Below are 16413 nucleotides of genomic sequence, written 5' to 3'. Positions count from 1 at the left end.
CTTCTACCGGTAGGAGCCACAGGTGAGAGAGGAGTGCAGGGTGGGCACCAAAGGTGGACAAACCACCCCAGGATGAACACGTCCTGCACCAGAGGGAGTACCCCTCGCCTATGCTTAACAGACCCTCAAATCTGAAGGTAGCAGATACGAAGACCCCAATACACAAGGAATCCCCCTTCTCTTTTTCTGTCACACCAGCTATAATGCACCCACCGCAGTGAGCTCCTCATCCTACTCTGGGTGGGAAGACAGAACCCAAACACTTCAAAATCCAAACAGATTTACAGGCAGAGATCTTGGTTCAAGCTGGTGGCAAAAGAAAAGCAATGCAAAGTACACAAAACCTGTTTTGTGGGTTATGTATGAAGATCAACACATTGTGGGACCCTGAAAACTGTTCCTACAATTAAACCATCACTCTAAGTTAAAAGTTCCTATGTGGGGAGTAATAATACCTTATTTTTTCATGCAGTTGCCTAAAAAAGCCTTCTCCTGAGCAGTGACGTCTACATAACTGCTATTGTACTAATGTCCTGCTTCTGGGCTTATCACAGAACTATAGCATTGTAAGGGTCCCCAGGGATCATCTAGCCCAACCCCTGCGATGCAAGAATCTCAGCTAAAGCATCCATGACCATCCAACCTCTGCTTAAAAACCTCCCAGGAAGGAGGTCTTCACATGCATCTGGTTGGCCACTGTGAGAATGGAATGCTGGACAAGATGGGCCTGCGGTCTGATCCTGCGGCTCTTCTTACAATGCCACAACAAGATTTTTCACAGACCCATAGTGTTTTACTTCTCTTCCCTCCATTCCCCCAATTAATCCACAAGAGGGTGTTTACAATAAAGAATGAGGAAAAATGGACTTTTCAAAAATATTTATTGATGCAAATGCATGCCACTCAGAATCGGAGCTTCTGGAAAAACCACTTGTTCTTGCCTGTCTTGTATCTGAAAGAGAATGAACAAAGATCTCCTGTTAGTATCATTATGTGAACAGCAGCCTAACCCAGGGGTCCCCAGACTACGGCCCGGGGGCCGGATGCGGCCCAATTGGCCTGCCAATCCAGCCCACGACGACCCTCGCCGCCCGCCCTTACGGCGCGCAGCGCTCTTCCGGGTCGGGGAAAAAGCGCCGAAAATCCTTTGTGCGCATGCGTATGGGCCTCTCCCGACCCGGAAGAGGTCATTTCTGGTGCACTTCCGGGTCGGGGGAGGCCCATACGCATGCGCACAATGGATTTTCGGTGCTTTTTCCACCCTGGAAGCGTGCCGCTGCGCCAGTAAGCGCCCGTGCGCGCACTCCCCCACCCGCCGGCCCGCACAGGCGCGCACTCCCCCCGTCCTCCGGCCCGCCGCGCGATCGGCGCGGTGGGAACCGGCCCAAACGCCGGTAAGTCTGGGGACCCCTGGCCTAGCCTCAAACGAGATACAAATTGCCCAGAGTACAAGAAGGATGTCATAACCTAAACCACAAGGCCCCCGCCAGCTGATGTGTGCAGTGGACTAGGTAGCCAAGGGGGTTCCCAACTTTCTTCTACAAGGGCCCACTTGAGAAAACTAAAAATTACTGAGGCCCTCCAGTCACAAAACAGGAGCATTTTTGCAGGATCAACTGGCAATGACTGACATCTCTCTCCACCTCTGAAAATTGCTAAATGCCAGTGTTTTCCTTGTGGCAAGGAGTTCCACAGTTCAGTTTCCCTTAAGCTAAGGCAACTCGGATCCATTTTAGGCAGCATTCCATCGACATGCATATCCAGAGAGGCTGCTCAAAAGGAAGCAGTGTCTGATGCCCATTGGGAGTGGAAAGGGCCACACTGCCAGAGCCAACTTTTGTGCCCACCCTCCTTCCTGCTGAATTCTGCAATGCGCAACACCAGGACTATGGAGGAGGAAGCAGATGGGGGGGGGGGTGCCACCCCCTGAATTGGATGCAAAGGAGGCAGGCAGGGGCTAGCTGAGGTTGATGGGCCAGTGCTTCTGTTGCCCTAATGTACCAGCCCCCACTGCCTCACTTTCTAACGTTGTTCAATACCTCCTCTGGCTCGTTCCTATCCGAGGAGGGAGACCTATCTACTTTCCTTCTCTCCCCCTTGTCTTCTAGACACCTTTGCTCAGCATGCAAGGTGTGGCTGAGGCTAGCATTGGTTCAGCAAAAAGGCAATGACATGGCTAGGGGGCAGAGCTGACAAGTGAGCCTAGAGCAGTTCAAAGGCTGCTGCAGGTCCCAGCCCACTGTCTGAGGAACACTGGACTAGGTGACAAGGCTTAGGATGTGGGAAACCCAGGGATGATGGCCCAGAGTCTGCTGCTCTTTACAGGTGAAGCACATCTCTCTATGCTCACCTGGATAAAAGGTAAAGGGACCCTTGACCATTAGGTCCAGTCGCAAACGACTCTGGGGTTGCGGTGCTCATCTCCCTTTACTGGCCGAGGGAGCCGGCGTACAGCTTCTGGGTCATGTGGCCAGCATGACTAAGCCGCTTCTGGCGAACCAGGGCAGTGCACGGAAACGCCGTTTACCTTCCCTATTTATCTGCTTGCACTGTGATGTGCTTTCAAACTGCTAGGTTGGCAGGAGCAGGGACCAAGCAACGAGAGCTAACCCCGTCGCGGGGATTTGAACCTGCTGACCTGATCAGCAAGCCCTAGGTTCAGTGGTTTAGACCACAGCACCTGGATACACACGTAATAAAAAGTATCTGGCCACAAGTCACGACACCCCCAAAGTGGATGTGTTTTCCTGAAGACTCACCTCTCCTCAAATTTCACTTTGGCCTCCCGCCGAGCTTTACGTTTCAGCGCAGGGTCCCTAAAGACATCCTTGTTGACAACGGTCTTGTCAAGGGGAATATCAACGGAGTACCTAGGCAAAAGACACAATAGGGGTAAGGGGGGTTATAGGTCTGACGGCAGTTCTGCCCTGTCACCTGGCCTCCCCTAAATGCCCAAAGGCAGGGACCCAGAAAAGTCAATGCTGACTGTACTGGAAGGACAGAGGAAAGTCTCCCACTTTCCTTTCCTCTTGCATATCTTTATCAAGCTCCTCACTCACCTGGTAGGCATCAAGTGGTTGTAATTGTAGACCTTCACAAAGGACTTTATCTTGGAACGCTTGGCAATCTTCTTCTTGCCCATGCTTGCTGTCACTTTGCGTGGGTAGCGATCGATGCCAGCTACCAGAGCGTGGCTGTAGGGGCGGTCAGAGGTGCCATCATCAATATTCTGTATGAAAGAGGTTCGTTAGAAGGATCAGGCACAGTAGAGTTAGCATGCAGCTAACTACCTTGAACAAAGATTCAGTGGCACATTAACAGGCAAAAGCAATTTCATTGCTGTAATGGGGAACTGCAACCAAATGTTATGATGGCATTTTTACGCTGCCTTCTGTGGCTTATGATCTCACTTTATTAATTGATAACAATCTCTTTTGTTCAGTTTTGCAAGCCACTCCAAGAGCTCTAGCTGTGTGGCCAAAAAGGTAACACCAAATATTTTCCACTGTTTTGGACTCAAGGATAAAGAGCAATTTACTACCACATCAGCAATCACAGCAGCCTAGAGAGATTAGACCTTATTCCTCCATCTGCCAGCAATTTCTGCCTACATTTTCCTCAAGGTCCAACTTTCTCACCTTAACAATAACAGCTTTGCGTCCGGAGTAACGCCCAGCAAGGACAAGGACTACTTTCCCTGGTTTCATAAACTTGCCCATCTCTGAAAAGGAGAGGAAGAACAATGTAAACAAACACAATCATGACATATCCCTGCACATCACTATTTGAAAATCTAACATTCTCCAAAATTCATACATGGGCAAAATATGTATGCACAGCATAGTATATTCCTCATAAGGAAGCTGTGCCTGGAGGAAGAACTGTGAGGGGGAGAGACTTCGTCGGGCAAGGCCTCCTTCCACCTGCCTTGCTCCACCCTCTAGTCTCTGCTTCTCAATTTGTATTGTATTATTTTATGTACTGTGGCTTGCCATTGTTTCATTGATTATAGTTTAGAAATTACGGTATTTATTGTAACCGTTGAGTGGATTTCTGTTTAACTTTTATATGTTGTTGCTGTTATTATTATTATGTAATACTATTCTAATGATTGTTGAATGTTACTTTTTTGATGTAGGTTGCCTATTTTAAAGTTGTTTTATTACCGCATTTTTGTATTGCATTAGATTGTTATAAGATGTACATTTTTTGTTTCTTCAGCTGGTAAACTGCCTTGAGCAGACATCCCCAAACTGCGGCCCTCCAGATGTTTTGGCCTACAACTCCCATGGTCCCTAGCTATCAGGACCAGTGGTCAGGGATGATGGGAATTGTAGTCCAAAACATCTGGAGGGCCGAAGTTTGGGGATGTCTGGCCTTGAGTATTGTAAGATAGAAAGATGGTATAAAAATAAAAAAATTAATGAATATGCAGGATTACTCTGGGGTGGCGGCAGCCAAGGACTAACTAATCTTTTCCTAACTTAGGATACAGAGAGCTCTCAGCAGTGGTGACAGTTTCCTTTCCTATTCCATATAGTCCTATATACATGTGTATGCATAGGCCCTATGGTCTTGTTAATTCTATTTATATAATACTCTCAGACCAGCTTTCCCCCAAGGAGCTCAAGCTGGCAAATGTGATTCTCCTCCTCCCTTACTTTATCTTCACAACCCTGCCAGGTGGATCAAGCCGAGACACAACGACTGGGCCCAAAGCCACCCAGTGAAATTCATGGCTATGGGAGGGGGGCATGGATCTGAACCCAGATCTCCCAGGTAGTAAGTCGAACACACCCTTAACGACCACATCATGCAGGTGTCTTAAAACACCCCAATCCCACTCAACAAAATCAGAGGGTGCAAGTAAGGGGAGAAAGCTACACAGGACCTTGTGTGTGTGTTAATATTTACCACCTGAAATGTGTTTGTGGGAAGAAGCTTTAGGGAGATCTAGGGTGAATGGCGGTATACAAATTCAATAAATACCGTAACATTCATACGAAATGCACACAGAACAGCAGTAGTATGGGGAAATTATTTGAAGAGAGACCTGCGTTTTATTTGTTTCATAAAACCTTATATGCCGCTTGAATGGGGAAAAACCCTCCAAACTGCCCCCGCTACAAGATACAGTAAAGCTTTATAAAAATGGGGTGGCAGAGAGGGAGGGAGAAGCAAAGGCCTTCCATCCCCAGAGACCCGCATTAAAGTATTGGTTTCCCATCCGAGAAAGACGAGCACCGACAAGACTGAGCCTTGGGCGACCCCCAGAGTCACCCCAGATCCCATCCCGGTAGGGCAGAGTCACCCCAGCCCCCCGACCACCTCAGCACTGCGGCTTCCCAACCGGCCCGAGAGGATGGCGACGGATTGCGCCAAAGACCCCGCTTCCCCTCAACTTACTGGAGCTGCGGCAGCGATGGCACCCACACCGGAAGAGGAAAGAGAGCTCGCTTCCGCCAGCCTTTCACGCTGCCCCGGCGGCCTGGGCTGCGCAGGCGCACTTCTGGAACGTAGAGCTTTGAATAAACAGAGTTACGCGAGTGACAGACTAGCACACGCCGAGTTCTTAAATTTGGGTTTCCCCCTCCCTTTCTCCCGCAGCTCGGGAGTGAGAGCTGCCAGCTGCAGAAAACAATGAAGAGATCCGGGGATTCGGAGATGCTTTATGATTGGGGGGTACCGACAGCACCAACAAATGCATTGCTTCTAATTCTATTATTATGATTATTAAATTTATATTCCGCCTTTCATCCGAAGATCACAGGGTGGTTTTTAACATTTCAAAGAGCCCCGCAGTTAATGGACGGGTCATAAGGCTTCTGCGTGTAGTTGCGACCGAGATGGGGCAACTTCAGTCAAATTGCATTTGATGAAACCCAATGTGTATATCTTGTGAGTGGGGATTTTTTGAACTAAAAAATGCACCCTGCTTCAGGCTAATTAGAGTTGTTTTCTACCCACCCCGCTTTGTAGTACTGTACCGTATTAGGTTCTGGACCTCAGTGTCTGGGCTGAACGATTTTGTAATGTAATGTTGATGTAGCTTCACGCTAATCCAAGGTGGGAAGTCGAACCAGTATGCGGAAACATGTGAGGGCTAGGAACAACTCCCAGTGGATAAGCACAGCTACAGTATTTGCATTATAGGTGCATAGGCAAAAACAGGAAGATCATTAAAGGACCGGAAGCATTGCAAAGGATGCTGTCCCGTAAATCATTTGGAAACACAGTTTATAATATACAGAAGATAATATAGCTAATTATCTTCTGTAAGCTGCCTTGGGACGACTTTGTCCTTTAGCCTGCCCAATATAAGCTTGCAATTGACTCATGTAACATCTGTAGTGTGTGATGGGGTTTGTAGTTCATTTCTAGATTTAGATAAATATATGATGAGGCTGGCAGCCAAGCTGCAGAGACTACTTTATTCTTTTACAAAAGGACTGTTTCAGTCTTATTGGGTGGATGTCTTCCACAACTTCTCCAACAGATGGAAATAAAAACACAAAGGGTCTGTAAAGAAGGCTTGCAACAGCTGAAGTTTCTCCACAAGATGCCAGCAGAGAGACTTCCACCGCTGCTTGTAAAAGGCAGAGAAGACTGCCTTTCCTTTTTGTACCACAGTGGAACCTCTGTTGTCGAACGTAATCCGTTTGTTCAACTTCTGAAACACTTGACAACCAAGGCGCAATTGCCAGTCGGCAAAATCCATTGAAAAAATGGGGAAACGCACCTTGGAAGCCGTTCGACTTCCGAGGCACGTTCGAAAACAGAAGCATTCACTTCCTGGTTGCTGGCATTCGAAACCTGAAACGTTCCAATTTCTGAAGCGTTCTGTAATTCCAATTTGTTGACAATGCAGTGATAGAGAAGCGGTTTGTCCTTGAAAAAGATGCAGTGTATCCACTGTGTGATTTTTGTCACGGGAAGACAGACTGCAAGTTACAAGTGTCCCAAATGGTCTATCACAGAGGTTTTTCAACCTATGAGTCCACGGCTCCCTTGACCAACTACATTCTTTCTGCTGCTCCCGTTGGGCTCAGGATCCCAGTTATGTCACCCCTTGCCAGCAGAGCTGGGATCCTCTTACCCTTTTTCAAACACCCTCCCTTGTGGAATGTTTCCTCAGCAAGCACCACACCCTGGGAGGCAGCAGTGACAATAAGAAGCACTGCGAGGGAGCTGGCGTTTGTCCACAGACAGCTTTCTGGGCCATGGTCAGCATTACTAAACCGCTTCTGGTGCAACGGAACACCGTGATGGAAGCCAGAGCGCACGGAAATGCCATTTACCTTCCTGCTGCAGTGGTACCTATTTATCTATTTGCACTGGCATGCTTTCGAATTGCTAGGCTGGCAGAAGCTGGGACAGAGTCACATGGATTCAAACTGCTGACCTTCCAATTGGCAAGCCCAAGAGGCTCAGTAGTTTAGACCACAGACAGTAAACTGAGAGGAAGTCCACGTATTTCTGCCCATACAATCAGTCACTCTCCTGAAGTCTTTGCACTGCAAAACTGGAAGCGATCCTCACCTCATCAATATATACAGGGCTGCGTACATTATTTGTAGTATAATAATAATAATAATAATAATAATAATAATAATAATAATAATTTCATACCCTGCCCATCTGGCGGGGTTACCCCAGCCACTCCGGGCAGCTTACAACATATCTAAAAACATAATAAAAACATCAATCCTTAAAAACGTCCCTAAACAGGGCTGCCTTCAGATGCCTTCTGAAAGTCAAATACAGTAGTTGTTTATTTCCTTGACTGAAGGGAGGGCATTCCACAGGGAGGGCACCACTAGGAGAAGGCCCTCTGCCTGGTTCCCTGTAACTTCACTTCTTGCAGTGAGGGAACCAGCAGAAAACCCTCGGAGGACCTCAGTGTCTGGGCTGAGCAATGGGGTTGGAGACACTCCTTCAGATATACTGGGCCAAGTATGAAGCTTTCTCATGGTAACTATAGGTATGCACCAAACAACTATCGTCCACACAGGAGGGTAACATTTTTGCTTACTAAATATTTGAGAAGCTGAGATGTGCCATAAGTTAATTTCATTCTGTCCTAAAGAGAAATTTCACAGAGAGCCAAGTCGCTTCTGCACATATTTGAAACACATGCGGTACAAGAAGGAAGACCCCACAACTGTCAAAAACGGCAGGGAAAATAAAAAATACAGAAAACAAAAATAAGAAAAATGACAGACTGAATTTATTAACAACAGATACAATTCTCCATAAATACATTCTTTCTTTTGCACTGAAATGTAGTCAAAACAAAAACAGCATTAAATAGATATACCCGGGAACCGAGGACAGGATTTTTTTAAGTGCATCAACACATAAATCAACAAGTAAAAATAGAAGAGCTCCTACATTAAACGGAGGAGTTTCAGCAGGACAATTTAGCATACACACGTCACAAGCCAACTTACTTGCAAAAAATACATAGACTTCACCTAACACAAAAGAGTGCTGTTTGCCACTGAACCTCCTTTGCACACTCTGAGGATGTTGTCAGATTTGGCTTTGAAGACAGTGCAGTTTGCCTTAATCTTCTTCAGATCTCACAAATGCAGGATGTCTACAAGAAGCCAGGTAAGAGTTACAGATGTTGCAAATCTGGGTCTAGGAATTGTTCACAAACCATGCACACCTGGCCTTTTTGAAGACTATCAGGACAGTGCCCCAAGTCCAAAGGGGTGAGCCACAAGCTGAAGAGTTACTCCTGGTCTCAATATCTCCAGATGCATCTTCCACCACTGTTCTGCTCCACTGAAGAACAGCACATGAGGATTCTACCTAGCCTTACTACTGCCACAGATCAGACATGGGAACCCAAAGGTTCAAGGTCATGAAGTTCTAATTCCCAAAAGAAAAGCTGAGGGTTGGCCATCCAAAAACAAATAGAGGTGACTTTGTGTGCCAGTAAAGAACACATAACTGATGGCTTGCTCCTTCAAGGTGAGAGTTGCGGCAACTGCTATTTGAACAGGTAAGCTCAACAACTTTTCCACTAGAGATAAAAATAGGTACATCCACCCACTCTCCAAGGTGCTAGATCCCAGACCAAACCCTCTCTCTGTGATCAAGGCATTGTCTTTCTTCACTTCTCTTCCCTGACTTCCCTTGAAATCACCTCTCATACCACCTGAATACTTAGTAGGGAAAAGTTGTAAAGAGTTCACCTGTCCATCACAATACCTTGCCAGTGAGCCAGTTGTAAATACTGGGTGCATGTTGTGGTCATTTGCTGACAAATAAAACACATGAGGGATCCATTACCAACACACAGTAATCTGTATAGGAAGAAAAACTCCCTGCAAGTGACTGGTCCCTTGCAGCATAAGGGTCAAATAGTTTAAGGCCATCAAACACAGGGAAGGACCCTGCTCAGATTTGGTAATATAGCCAGTGCATTTTATATATGATAATATGAAACTATAGGCCTGGAATGGTGTGCCTGGCACATACACCTCCTTGGGAAAGAAAGGAGTCTTCTGTGATGTAGCCAAACTATTGTCTATACTGTTGTGGATTAGCCCTGACTCCATGGGACTCAGGATATAAATAGCTTCCTATTAGCCCTGTAGAAATTCCCTTGCCCTCCTGGCCAAGCCTACCGACTGGTTCCACTACAGCCTATCTTTAATAGTTAAGAACTGTGCACACTGGCGTTTTCTGCACAGCACCAAGAAAGGTACCATAATAAAGACCCTGCAAATTAACAGGAGCTCCATGTGGTCTGGTGCATGCAATGGAGGCAGCCAGTAGCAATTCAGCAACACAATACCATTACCAACTAGCAGCATTTCCCCCCTTGTGAACACACAAAAGTGGCCTGCCGGACTGTGCCAGAAGTGTTTCCTCAAAGTGGCTGAGGCCGGACTCCAGACTTTTCAGCCACTCAAAAGGCATCCTTGATGTTCTTCAGCTGCCGCACTGCCAGGTCCACAGGGAGGCTGAATCGAAGGTTACTAAGGCGGCTAAGGAGATTGAGGGCCCCCTCAAAGCCTGTCTGGGCCATGTAACTCCAGGGCTGGTAGTGGGCTTGGATCAGGGCCCCTGACTTGCAGATTAGGTTGAGCCAGGAAACCAGGCGCTGCTTGTTGAGGGCCAGGCACACCAGAGCCTTCAGCTCTGAGTCTGCACTACGCTTGAATGGGTCATGCTCTGACAGCACAGTGTGGATGGCCGACAGCAGGCTCTGCTTCGGGGTGGCAGGCACTCCACCCATCACTGGGAGGGCAAAAGACTCGGAAAGTTTGCGTGCCGGCGATTCCACAAAGGCACGGCCGTTCTTAGAGTTGTAATACTTCACAAAGAGCTCCCATGGGTGCATGGCCTGAGGAGAGGAGCTCATTACTGGCAGCAAACAGGCAATGGGGGCTAGAACCAAGCTCATGCCTGCCGATGGGGTGTAGAGACCGTGGGCCAGCAAGTCCCGCACAGCTATTGTCAGCTCCTTACGCACAGCCAGCGTCAGCTCATCCCGCCCACCCAAGGAGGCATCCTGGAAGCCAGAGCAGCTGATGACATGTTCTGGCTCTGTTAGCTGGTACTTCTGGGCCAGCTGCCTCACATGGGCCACAGCCATCTCTAACTTCTTCACCAAGGGCGAATAGTCCCTCTCAGACTGGTCCCTCTGCCATAGATGGTGTGGGATTTGTCCAGTTGCACAGCCAAACTGGCTCACTGCGAAGATCTGCAGCACAGCGAGCATTCGGCGCATGAGATGTAACCCCGTCTCTCGCATCCTCTGTGCATCTTCAGGATTCACTACAAAATCAGAGAGAGGAAAGGAAACATTCCTTAGAGGAGCAGACAGACTGGAGTGGTTTCCACTCTGTTAAAGCAAACACTTGTTGTGGGTTTGACTGGCAGTCACACAAAGCTCACTCCACTTGCCCATCTCCTGCTATGGGTAGCATTGCTGCAGGTGTGGCTCCCCACACTCCATTAAACCCTGCCAAACTGTGTGAGAGGGGACAGAGTTTGTACTGCAGGACTACCGGTAAGTATCCTTGGGTCGTCTTATGGGAGATTGGTTTCACTCAGATTATCTGGGACAGGGACAGACAAGTGGCAACAAAATAAGTGAGTGTTGCAATGATGGAGTAGGCCCCACTTTGGCCTCATCTTAGGTTGGTAATTGGTGAGAAGAGTAAGAGAATGGCTGGCATTGGTACAGATGCCAGGGGGCAGTCAATATTAGTGAAGGAAGCTATTCAGTCAACTTCTATGGGGCTGGCAGGGAGAAAAGAATTAACAGGTGGCAGAGACCCACTTCGCTACTCAAAGTTTCTTTGCAACACACACGGCTCTCCCCATAGTTTTAGAGGTGCCAAGCAATAAACATTTTACATTGTGATGCTTCTGTAAGCTTTAATCTGTATTTTATAGTGTTAATGTGGATGTACTTTTTGTAATATTGTGAACTGCTCTGGAATAAATTTTTGATAAAGGGTGGCCTATAACTTAAAACAATGAAACAAAATGAAATTAAAAGGCCATCTGTTGACCATGTGCAGTGTCATACAAGACCCTGAAGGCTGTCCAGGTACCCACCTCGGTGTCTTCCATGCGGCTGCCGGGTGTTCGGTTTGCAGTTGCCACTTCCAGCTTTTCCACCTGAACAGTCACAGTGCCCCTTCTCTGCATTACCTGGGCTGCTGACTTCTTCTGTAAAGCCAGGAAAGTATTTTTTACTAAGTATTGTAAAACCTAGAACAACCTTGATTCATATCCATGTACAATGTGCTCTAAAACTCAGCTCCATCCCAGGGATGACTCTTCCTCCTCAGCTTCATTTTTACTTGAAGACAAATATTTCCAAGGTACAGACATACTTTGTTTCTGTGCTACCCTCTCACACCAAACCAAATCCAGATTCAGAGAAGCCATGTGAGGAGATCCCAAAATTCCACTATACCTGTATTTTGTTTTCTATTTCTATTCTTTGGAAAACAGGCACCCTGAAAAGAGGTACTATAATAATGGTTATATGAACAATAAGTCCAAGAGTGCCCTTGTTAAAGAGAAGAGTTGGGGGGCGGGGCGACAAAAATGTGGCAATTTAAGGATTCCAAATTCACTATGGCATACGCTCTTACAGATTAGAGTCCACTTCATCAGGGATGTGCAAGTGTTTTTTAGAGATGCACGAAGCATTATCCTCACTTGGCAAGTATATATACATATGGGATGTAGAGAAAAAGTGCAAGCAATGAGACCAGAGAAAATAAAAGAAATGCAGATGTTGGGGGATTGTTGTGGCTACTCCTGAGTAAAGACGCTCCAGTCCACTCTGTCTTTAAGGGTTTTATTGTGCATACTATTTACAGTGCAGAGATAACAGAAAACATAACCTCCTAGTCACTCGCAGAATACGACAATGGCGCCCTTCTGCTTCTGGGCCAGCATAAAAGCTTGGGCACCCCAAAATGCCACCCTCTAACCCAATGTTTGGGCATGCGCCTCAATTCGGGTGCCGGAAGAGGCTGTGCTCCCTCTTCTACAGTACTTGTTGGCTAGGGCAGTGCTGGGGCTCTGCTACATTGCTGAGCCTTCCCTCCTCCATTCCACTTCCTACTGACCCGCTGCTACTGCTCTTGCTGGGCGAAGAAGTGCTGGTCAGGATGATGGGGGGAGGCTCTCTGTACGGAGTCCCCCTGACAGCAGACTAACGATTATTTTAAATCTTAAATATACAAAAATAATTAGTAACTATTCACTATGGATAATGCCACCAAGATCCTAGCACTGAAAAGCTAACTAACAACTCTAGTGGAATAAAACCCATTATTGTGATCAAATATCACAGGTTATATAATTTAATCTTTGAATGGTTGCAATTCAAGCCCAATGACTTGATGTTGTGGTTTACACTGTTAGGTCCTGTAACACCTCAAAGCTAAAATCACTCCAGTATATCAGGATTGATCTAAAGCAGGCATCCCCAAACTTCGGCCCTCCAGATGTTTTGGACTACAATTCCCATCTTCCCCAACCACTGGTCCTGATAGCTAGGGATCATGGGAGTTGTAGGCCAAAACATCTGGAGGGCCGCAGTTTGGGGAAGCCTGATCTAAAGCCAATTCTTATGTGATAGGCCAGTCTTTGCTTACAAACGGCCCCATAACCTAAAACATCTACTTGCCAGTGACAAGCTGCATAAAAAGACACAAACACAGGGATCGGATCCTGCAACAAATTTAATGTCAATCTTTTCAAACAACGCTATTACAGGATCTGTCAACTTGGGATGACGCTTAATGTATTCAGTGAATGTGATCTAGAAAGGCTTAAGCCATAATAAATGTATTAAAAGGTGCTGATAGACTCATTTTTGTGGCACTTAGAGCAACAACACTATCCCTCTAGAACTTGTTAGTGAATGTACTACTATTGCTTGCTCCTTCCTTTTACTCAAATCCCAATTACAAGACATAAGATGTCTTAACTTGTCAAAGTGAATTAACGCTAATGTGAATTTAGCATCATGGTCTGCCACAAGCTACCCCATGCCTCTACTCTCAAGTTATCTGCACACATTTCGTATGTATCTTGGACCCCTGAATACCCAAGGTCAAGTACCCCCATGTACTGCCCAAATTATGCAAGATATATGCCTACTGACCTTGAATGAAATTGATAAACATCTCGAGGTCTCGGATCTGGGTTTTCAGCTGCTCCACCAGTTGCTCCTTCACACGTGCCGGATTGACAATTTGTGCCACAGCAGCATCCACCTGCTGACGCAACTCCTCTGGGGACAGTGAGGCAATGTCCTCACTCAAGTTCATGTCCAGCTTCTTGATCAGCTCCTCAATAATCACCTGTAAAACCACACAGGAAGGAAGTTGAGAGGTGTTTCCCCCTCCCTCTCTAAAGATCACTCCAACAGGCTAAACACCAGCTAGTTCAGCTAAAGGAGTCCCTTCATAGGGAAGCTAGGCCTCACCCGTTGTCTCTCCATAACCATGGACTGTGGAAGTGCATCATAGCTTCCCTCCTGGTAAGCAAATGTTTCCAAGTCATCCAGTTGGGCCTTGAGTTGCAGGATGAGTTCCCGCTGCTTCTCCTTCCGTGCTTCTAGCTGTTCCTGCTTCTCGTGTTCACTCTGAAACAAGGAGATAATATTTTACCTTGCACCCCTTTGGAAAAGAGCAAGGCCTCAAAGATAAATGTCATTTTCACCCCCACAGACAGCAAGTATCCAGTTGCTGCAGAGAAAACCATGTGGAACAGTTTTATGTGTCTTTTGTCATGGTTTAAGCTGTTTTTATAAACATATATTCTTTTACTGTAAGCTACCCTGGGACCTTATGAACGACAGGAAAGAATTCAAATAAATGAACCTTACATATACTCACTCACACACAAATTTTGAAGCATTCCTCTGAACCACGAGTCTCAAAACAGCCACATCGTATACTGCTTATCAGTTTAAAAATACAAGCCTCTCTTGTACAGCTGGCTCTAATCGCTGAAGTAAGGGTGTGCAAAGGTATGAATGACAGATATAGAGGTATTGCTCAGGTGCGCAAACTCACTCAGCTTGTGTATACTTTGTAACCCAAAGTGATAAAAGGACAAAAAAAATCCTTCCAGTAGCACCTTAGAGACCAACACGGCTACCTACCTGTAACCATGCCACAATATCACCCTTATCAATGGCATCCGGGGTACAAAGGTACTCACTGGGTGCAGCCACACATCTGAGACCCCACCATCTTCTCCCTTTCTAATTATCATACATGATTCTAAAAAGACCTGCTCCGTTTAAGATTGAGTCCTTTATTAAATGCAGGTATAAACCCATCCAAAAATTGTGTATTTCAAAATTGCTTCTCTGGATTTAATTCATCCCCAGCCCTCTCACCTAGCCTTCACTACTCTGCTTGATAGTTTCAAAAGCTAGGAGCATTTTGTGTAGCAGTTTTAAGTGGTCAAATCTGCTTCACATGCATTATTATTATATACTTATTTATACCCCATATTTTTCGTTGACAGCAAGTCTTACAGGGGAAAAACCAATGATCACCAAAAGCATTGGGGTGAAACAATCATTTATAAAAATTCAATTAAGCATACAACTGCATACATACCTATTTTTAGGCGTCAAGCAAAAACGTTTCACACCAGACGCTTGGCTAATTCACATTCTATTGCCTTTTAAAATGTGGGGGAGGGGTGCATTATGTGTTTGTTTTGCTTTTGCGCGTGTGCGCATTTTGACGTTGCGAACAGCCCTGTGATCTTTGGATAGGAACCAGCTCCTAGGAGCCAAAGCCCCCCCCCCCCCAAAAAAAGTTGATCAGCATTGCCATTCAAATAGTGTGTGCCATGTCATGTGATCGATTATGCGGGGTGGGACTTATCTGCGCCCCCCCCCCAATATTTCATTCAAGTTGGCACCCCTGCTTCGGATGAAGGACCGCAGACAAATTCAGTACGTAAATAATATAGCATATCATATCATATCATCAAAAACCTGTCTGCAAACATGCGAACGATTTCAATAATAATAAAATAACGGTGGTTGAGAACAGGTCTGACATTGTCCCCCCACGACGCGCATTGTGGACGAAGGGGAGAGGCTCCGACGTTGCCCGAGGCGCCCACCGCACGGAGCTCAGCCTCGCCACCGGCACCTGAGCCACGTAGGCGCAAGCGAGAAGGAAGGAAGGAAGCGGCTCCTGCTCACCTTGGCGTCGCCGCTGACCCCGTCCGCCGCCGCGAAGCCGAAGCCGGGGCAGCCTCGGAAAGCGAACTCCTCGAGCTCGCGGAGGAGGCGCTGCTGCTGGGCCGGGCCGGCGCGGGCCACCTGCCGAAGCCGGAACTGGACCTGGGCGAAGTGCGAGGCCAGCGCCAAGAGCGCCGAGTGGAGGCGCCGCCGCTCCGCCCTCAGCGACCGCGGAGACCCCGGCTCGGCCTCCGCCGCAGCGTCCTCTTCCCCCTCCGCGGCAGCAGGCTCCTCCTCCCCGGCCTGGGTCTCGGCCACGGCTCCCACCGGCGCCCAGCGCTCGCCGGGCCCCACCGTCGTTGCCTCCATCCCCGCAGCGAGAGGCCGCCGCCGCCGCCGCCGCCAACGGTCAAAAACGGGGGACGGGGGACAAAGCCACACCGGAAGCTCCTGTCAGGAGCGGCAGTGCCGGCAAGGGTCGCGCGTCACTTCCGGTACGGAGGCGGGGCGATGTCGCGTATGCTAATTAAGCAGGCTTCCCCACCCCCTCTTCAGACAACCAATAGTTGCAGAGCTATGGAACGTTCTACTCCTGCGGCTCCGCCTCCAGCCCGGAACATTACATAGCAGGCGCTTTCTCGAATTGCTCCGCTTGCAGTTATGCTGGACGCTGGGAACTTTCCTAAATTGGTTGCACTTGGGAACCAAAT

The 16413-nt window shown here is 47.4% G+C and overlaps 2 protein-coding genes across 2 annotated transcripts; both read right to left on the bottom strand.

Annotated features, from left to right (window-relative positions):
* Positions 1-864: 864 nt before the first annotated feature.
* Positions 865-5444, bottom strand: RPL27 (ribosomal protein L27). Its single transcript, XM_035137149.3, has 5 exons — positions 5407-5444; positions 3639-3721; positions 3060-3229; positions 2760-2870; positions 865-952 (listed from the first exon to the last, which is right to left on the bottom strand). Exons 2-5 carry the CDS (start codon positions 3717-3719, stop codon positions 904-906), a joined length of 411 nt encoding a protein of 136 aa, XP_034993040.1. The 5' UTR covers positions 3720-3721; positions 5407-5444; the 3' UTR covers positions 865-903.
* A 2761-nt stretch (positions 5445-8205) lies between these two features.
* On the bottom strand, positions 8206-16175 carry RUNDC1 (RUN domain containing 1). Its single transcript, XM_035134650.3, has 5 exons — positions 15725-16175; positions 13979-14137; positions 13655-13853; positions 11584-11697; positions 8206-10794 (listed from the first exon to the last, which is right to left on the bottom strand). The coding sequence occupies exons 1-5, from the start codon at positions 16070-16072 to the stop codon at positions 9923-9925; spliced, it is 1692 nt and encodes a 563-aa protein (XP_034990541.1). The 5' UTR covers positions 16073-16175; the 3' UTR covers positions 8206-9922.
* Positions 16176-16413: the final 238 nt, after the last annotated feature.

The sequence above is a fragment of the Zootoca vivipara genome, chromosome 12 (assembly GCF_965207765.1).
Source record: "Zootoca vivipara chromosome 12, rZooViv2.hap1.1, whole genome shotgun sequence".
In the NCBI taxonomy this organism is placed as follows: Eukaryota; Metazoa; Chordata; class Lepidosauria; order Squamata; family Lacertidae; genus Zootoca; species Zootoca vivipara.
This window is presented reverse-complemented; position numbering and strand designations above follow the sequence as displayed.

Bases quoted from the DNA above. Each gene is read 5' to 3' on its own strand.
- RPL27 (XM_035137149.3), bottom strand. From the start codon at position 3,719: ATGGGCAAGTTTATGAAACCAGGGAAAGTAGTCCTTGTCCTTGCTGGG. The intron at 3,230-3,638 runs GTGAGAAAGTTG...TCTTTCATACAG, and splicing joins GCAAAGCTGTTATTGTTAAG to AATATTGATGATGGCACCTC. The intron at 2,871-3,059 runs GTGAGTGAGGAG...TCTTTTGCCTAG, and splicing joins AACCACTTGATGCCTACCAG to GTACTCCGTTGATATTCCCC.
- RUNDC1 (XM_035134650.3), bottom strand. From the start codon at position 16,072: ATGGAGGCAACGACGGTGGGGCCCGGCGAGCGCTGGGCGCCGGTGGGA. The intron at 14,138-15,724 runs GTGAGCAGGAGC...TCCTTGTTTCAG, and splicing joins GGGTCAGCGGCGACGCCAAG to AGTGAACACGAGAAGCAGGA. The intron at 13,854-13,978 runs GTGAGGCCTAGC...GTGGTTTTACAG, and splicing joins TGGTTATGGAGAGACAACGG to GTGATTATTGAGGAGCTGAT.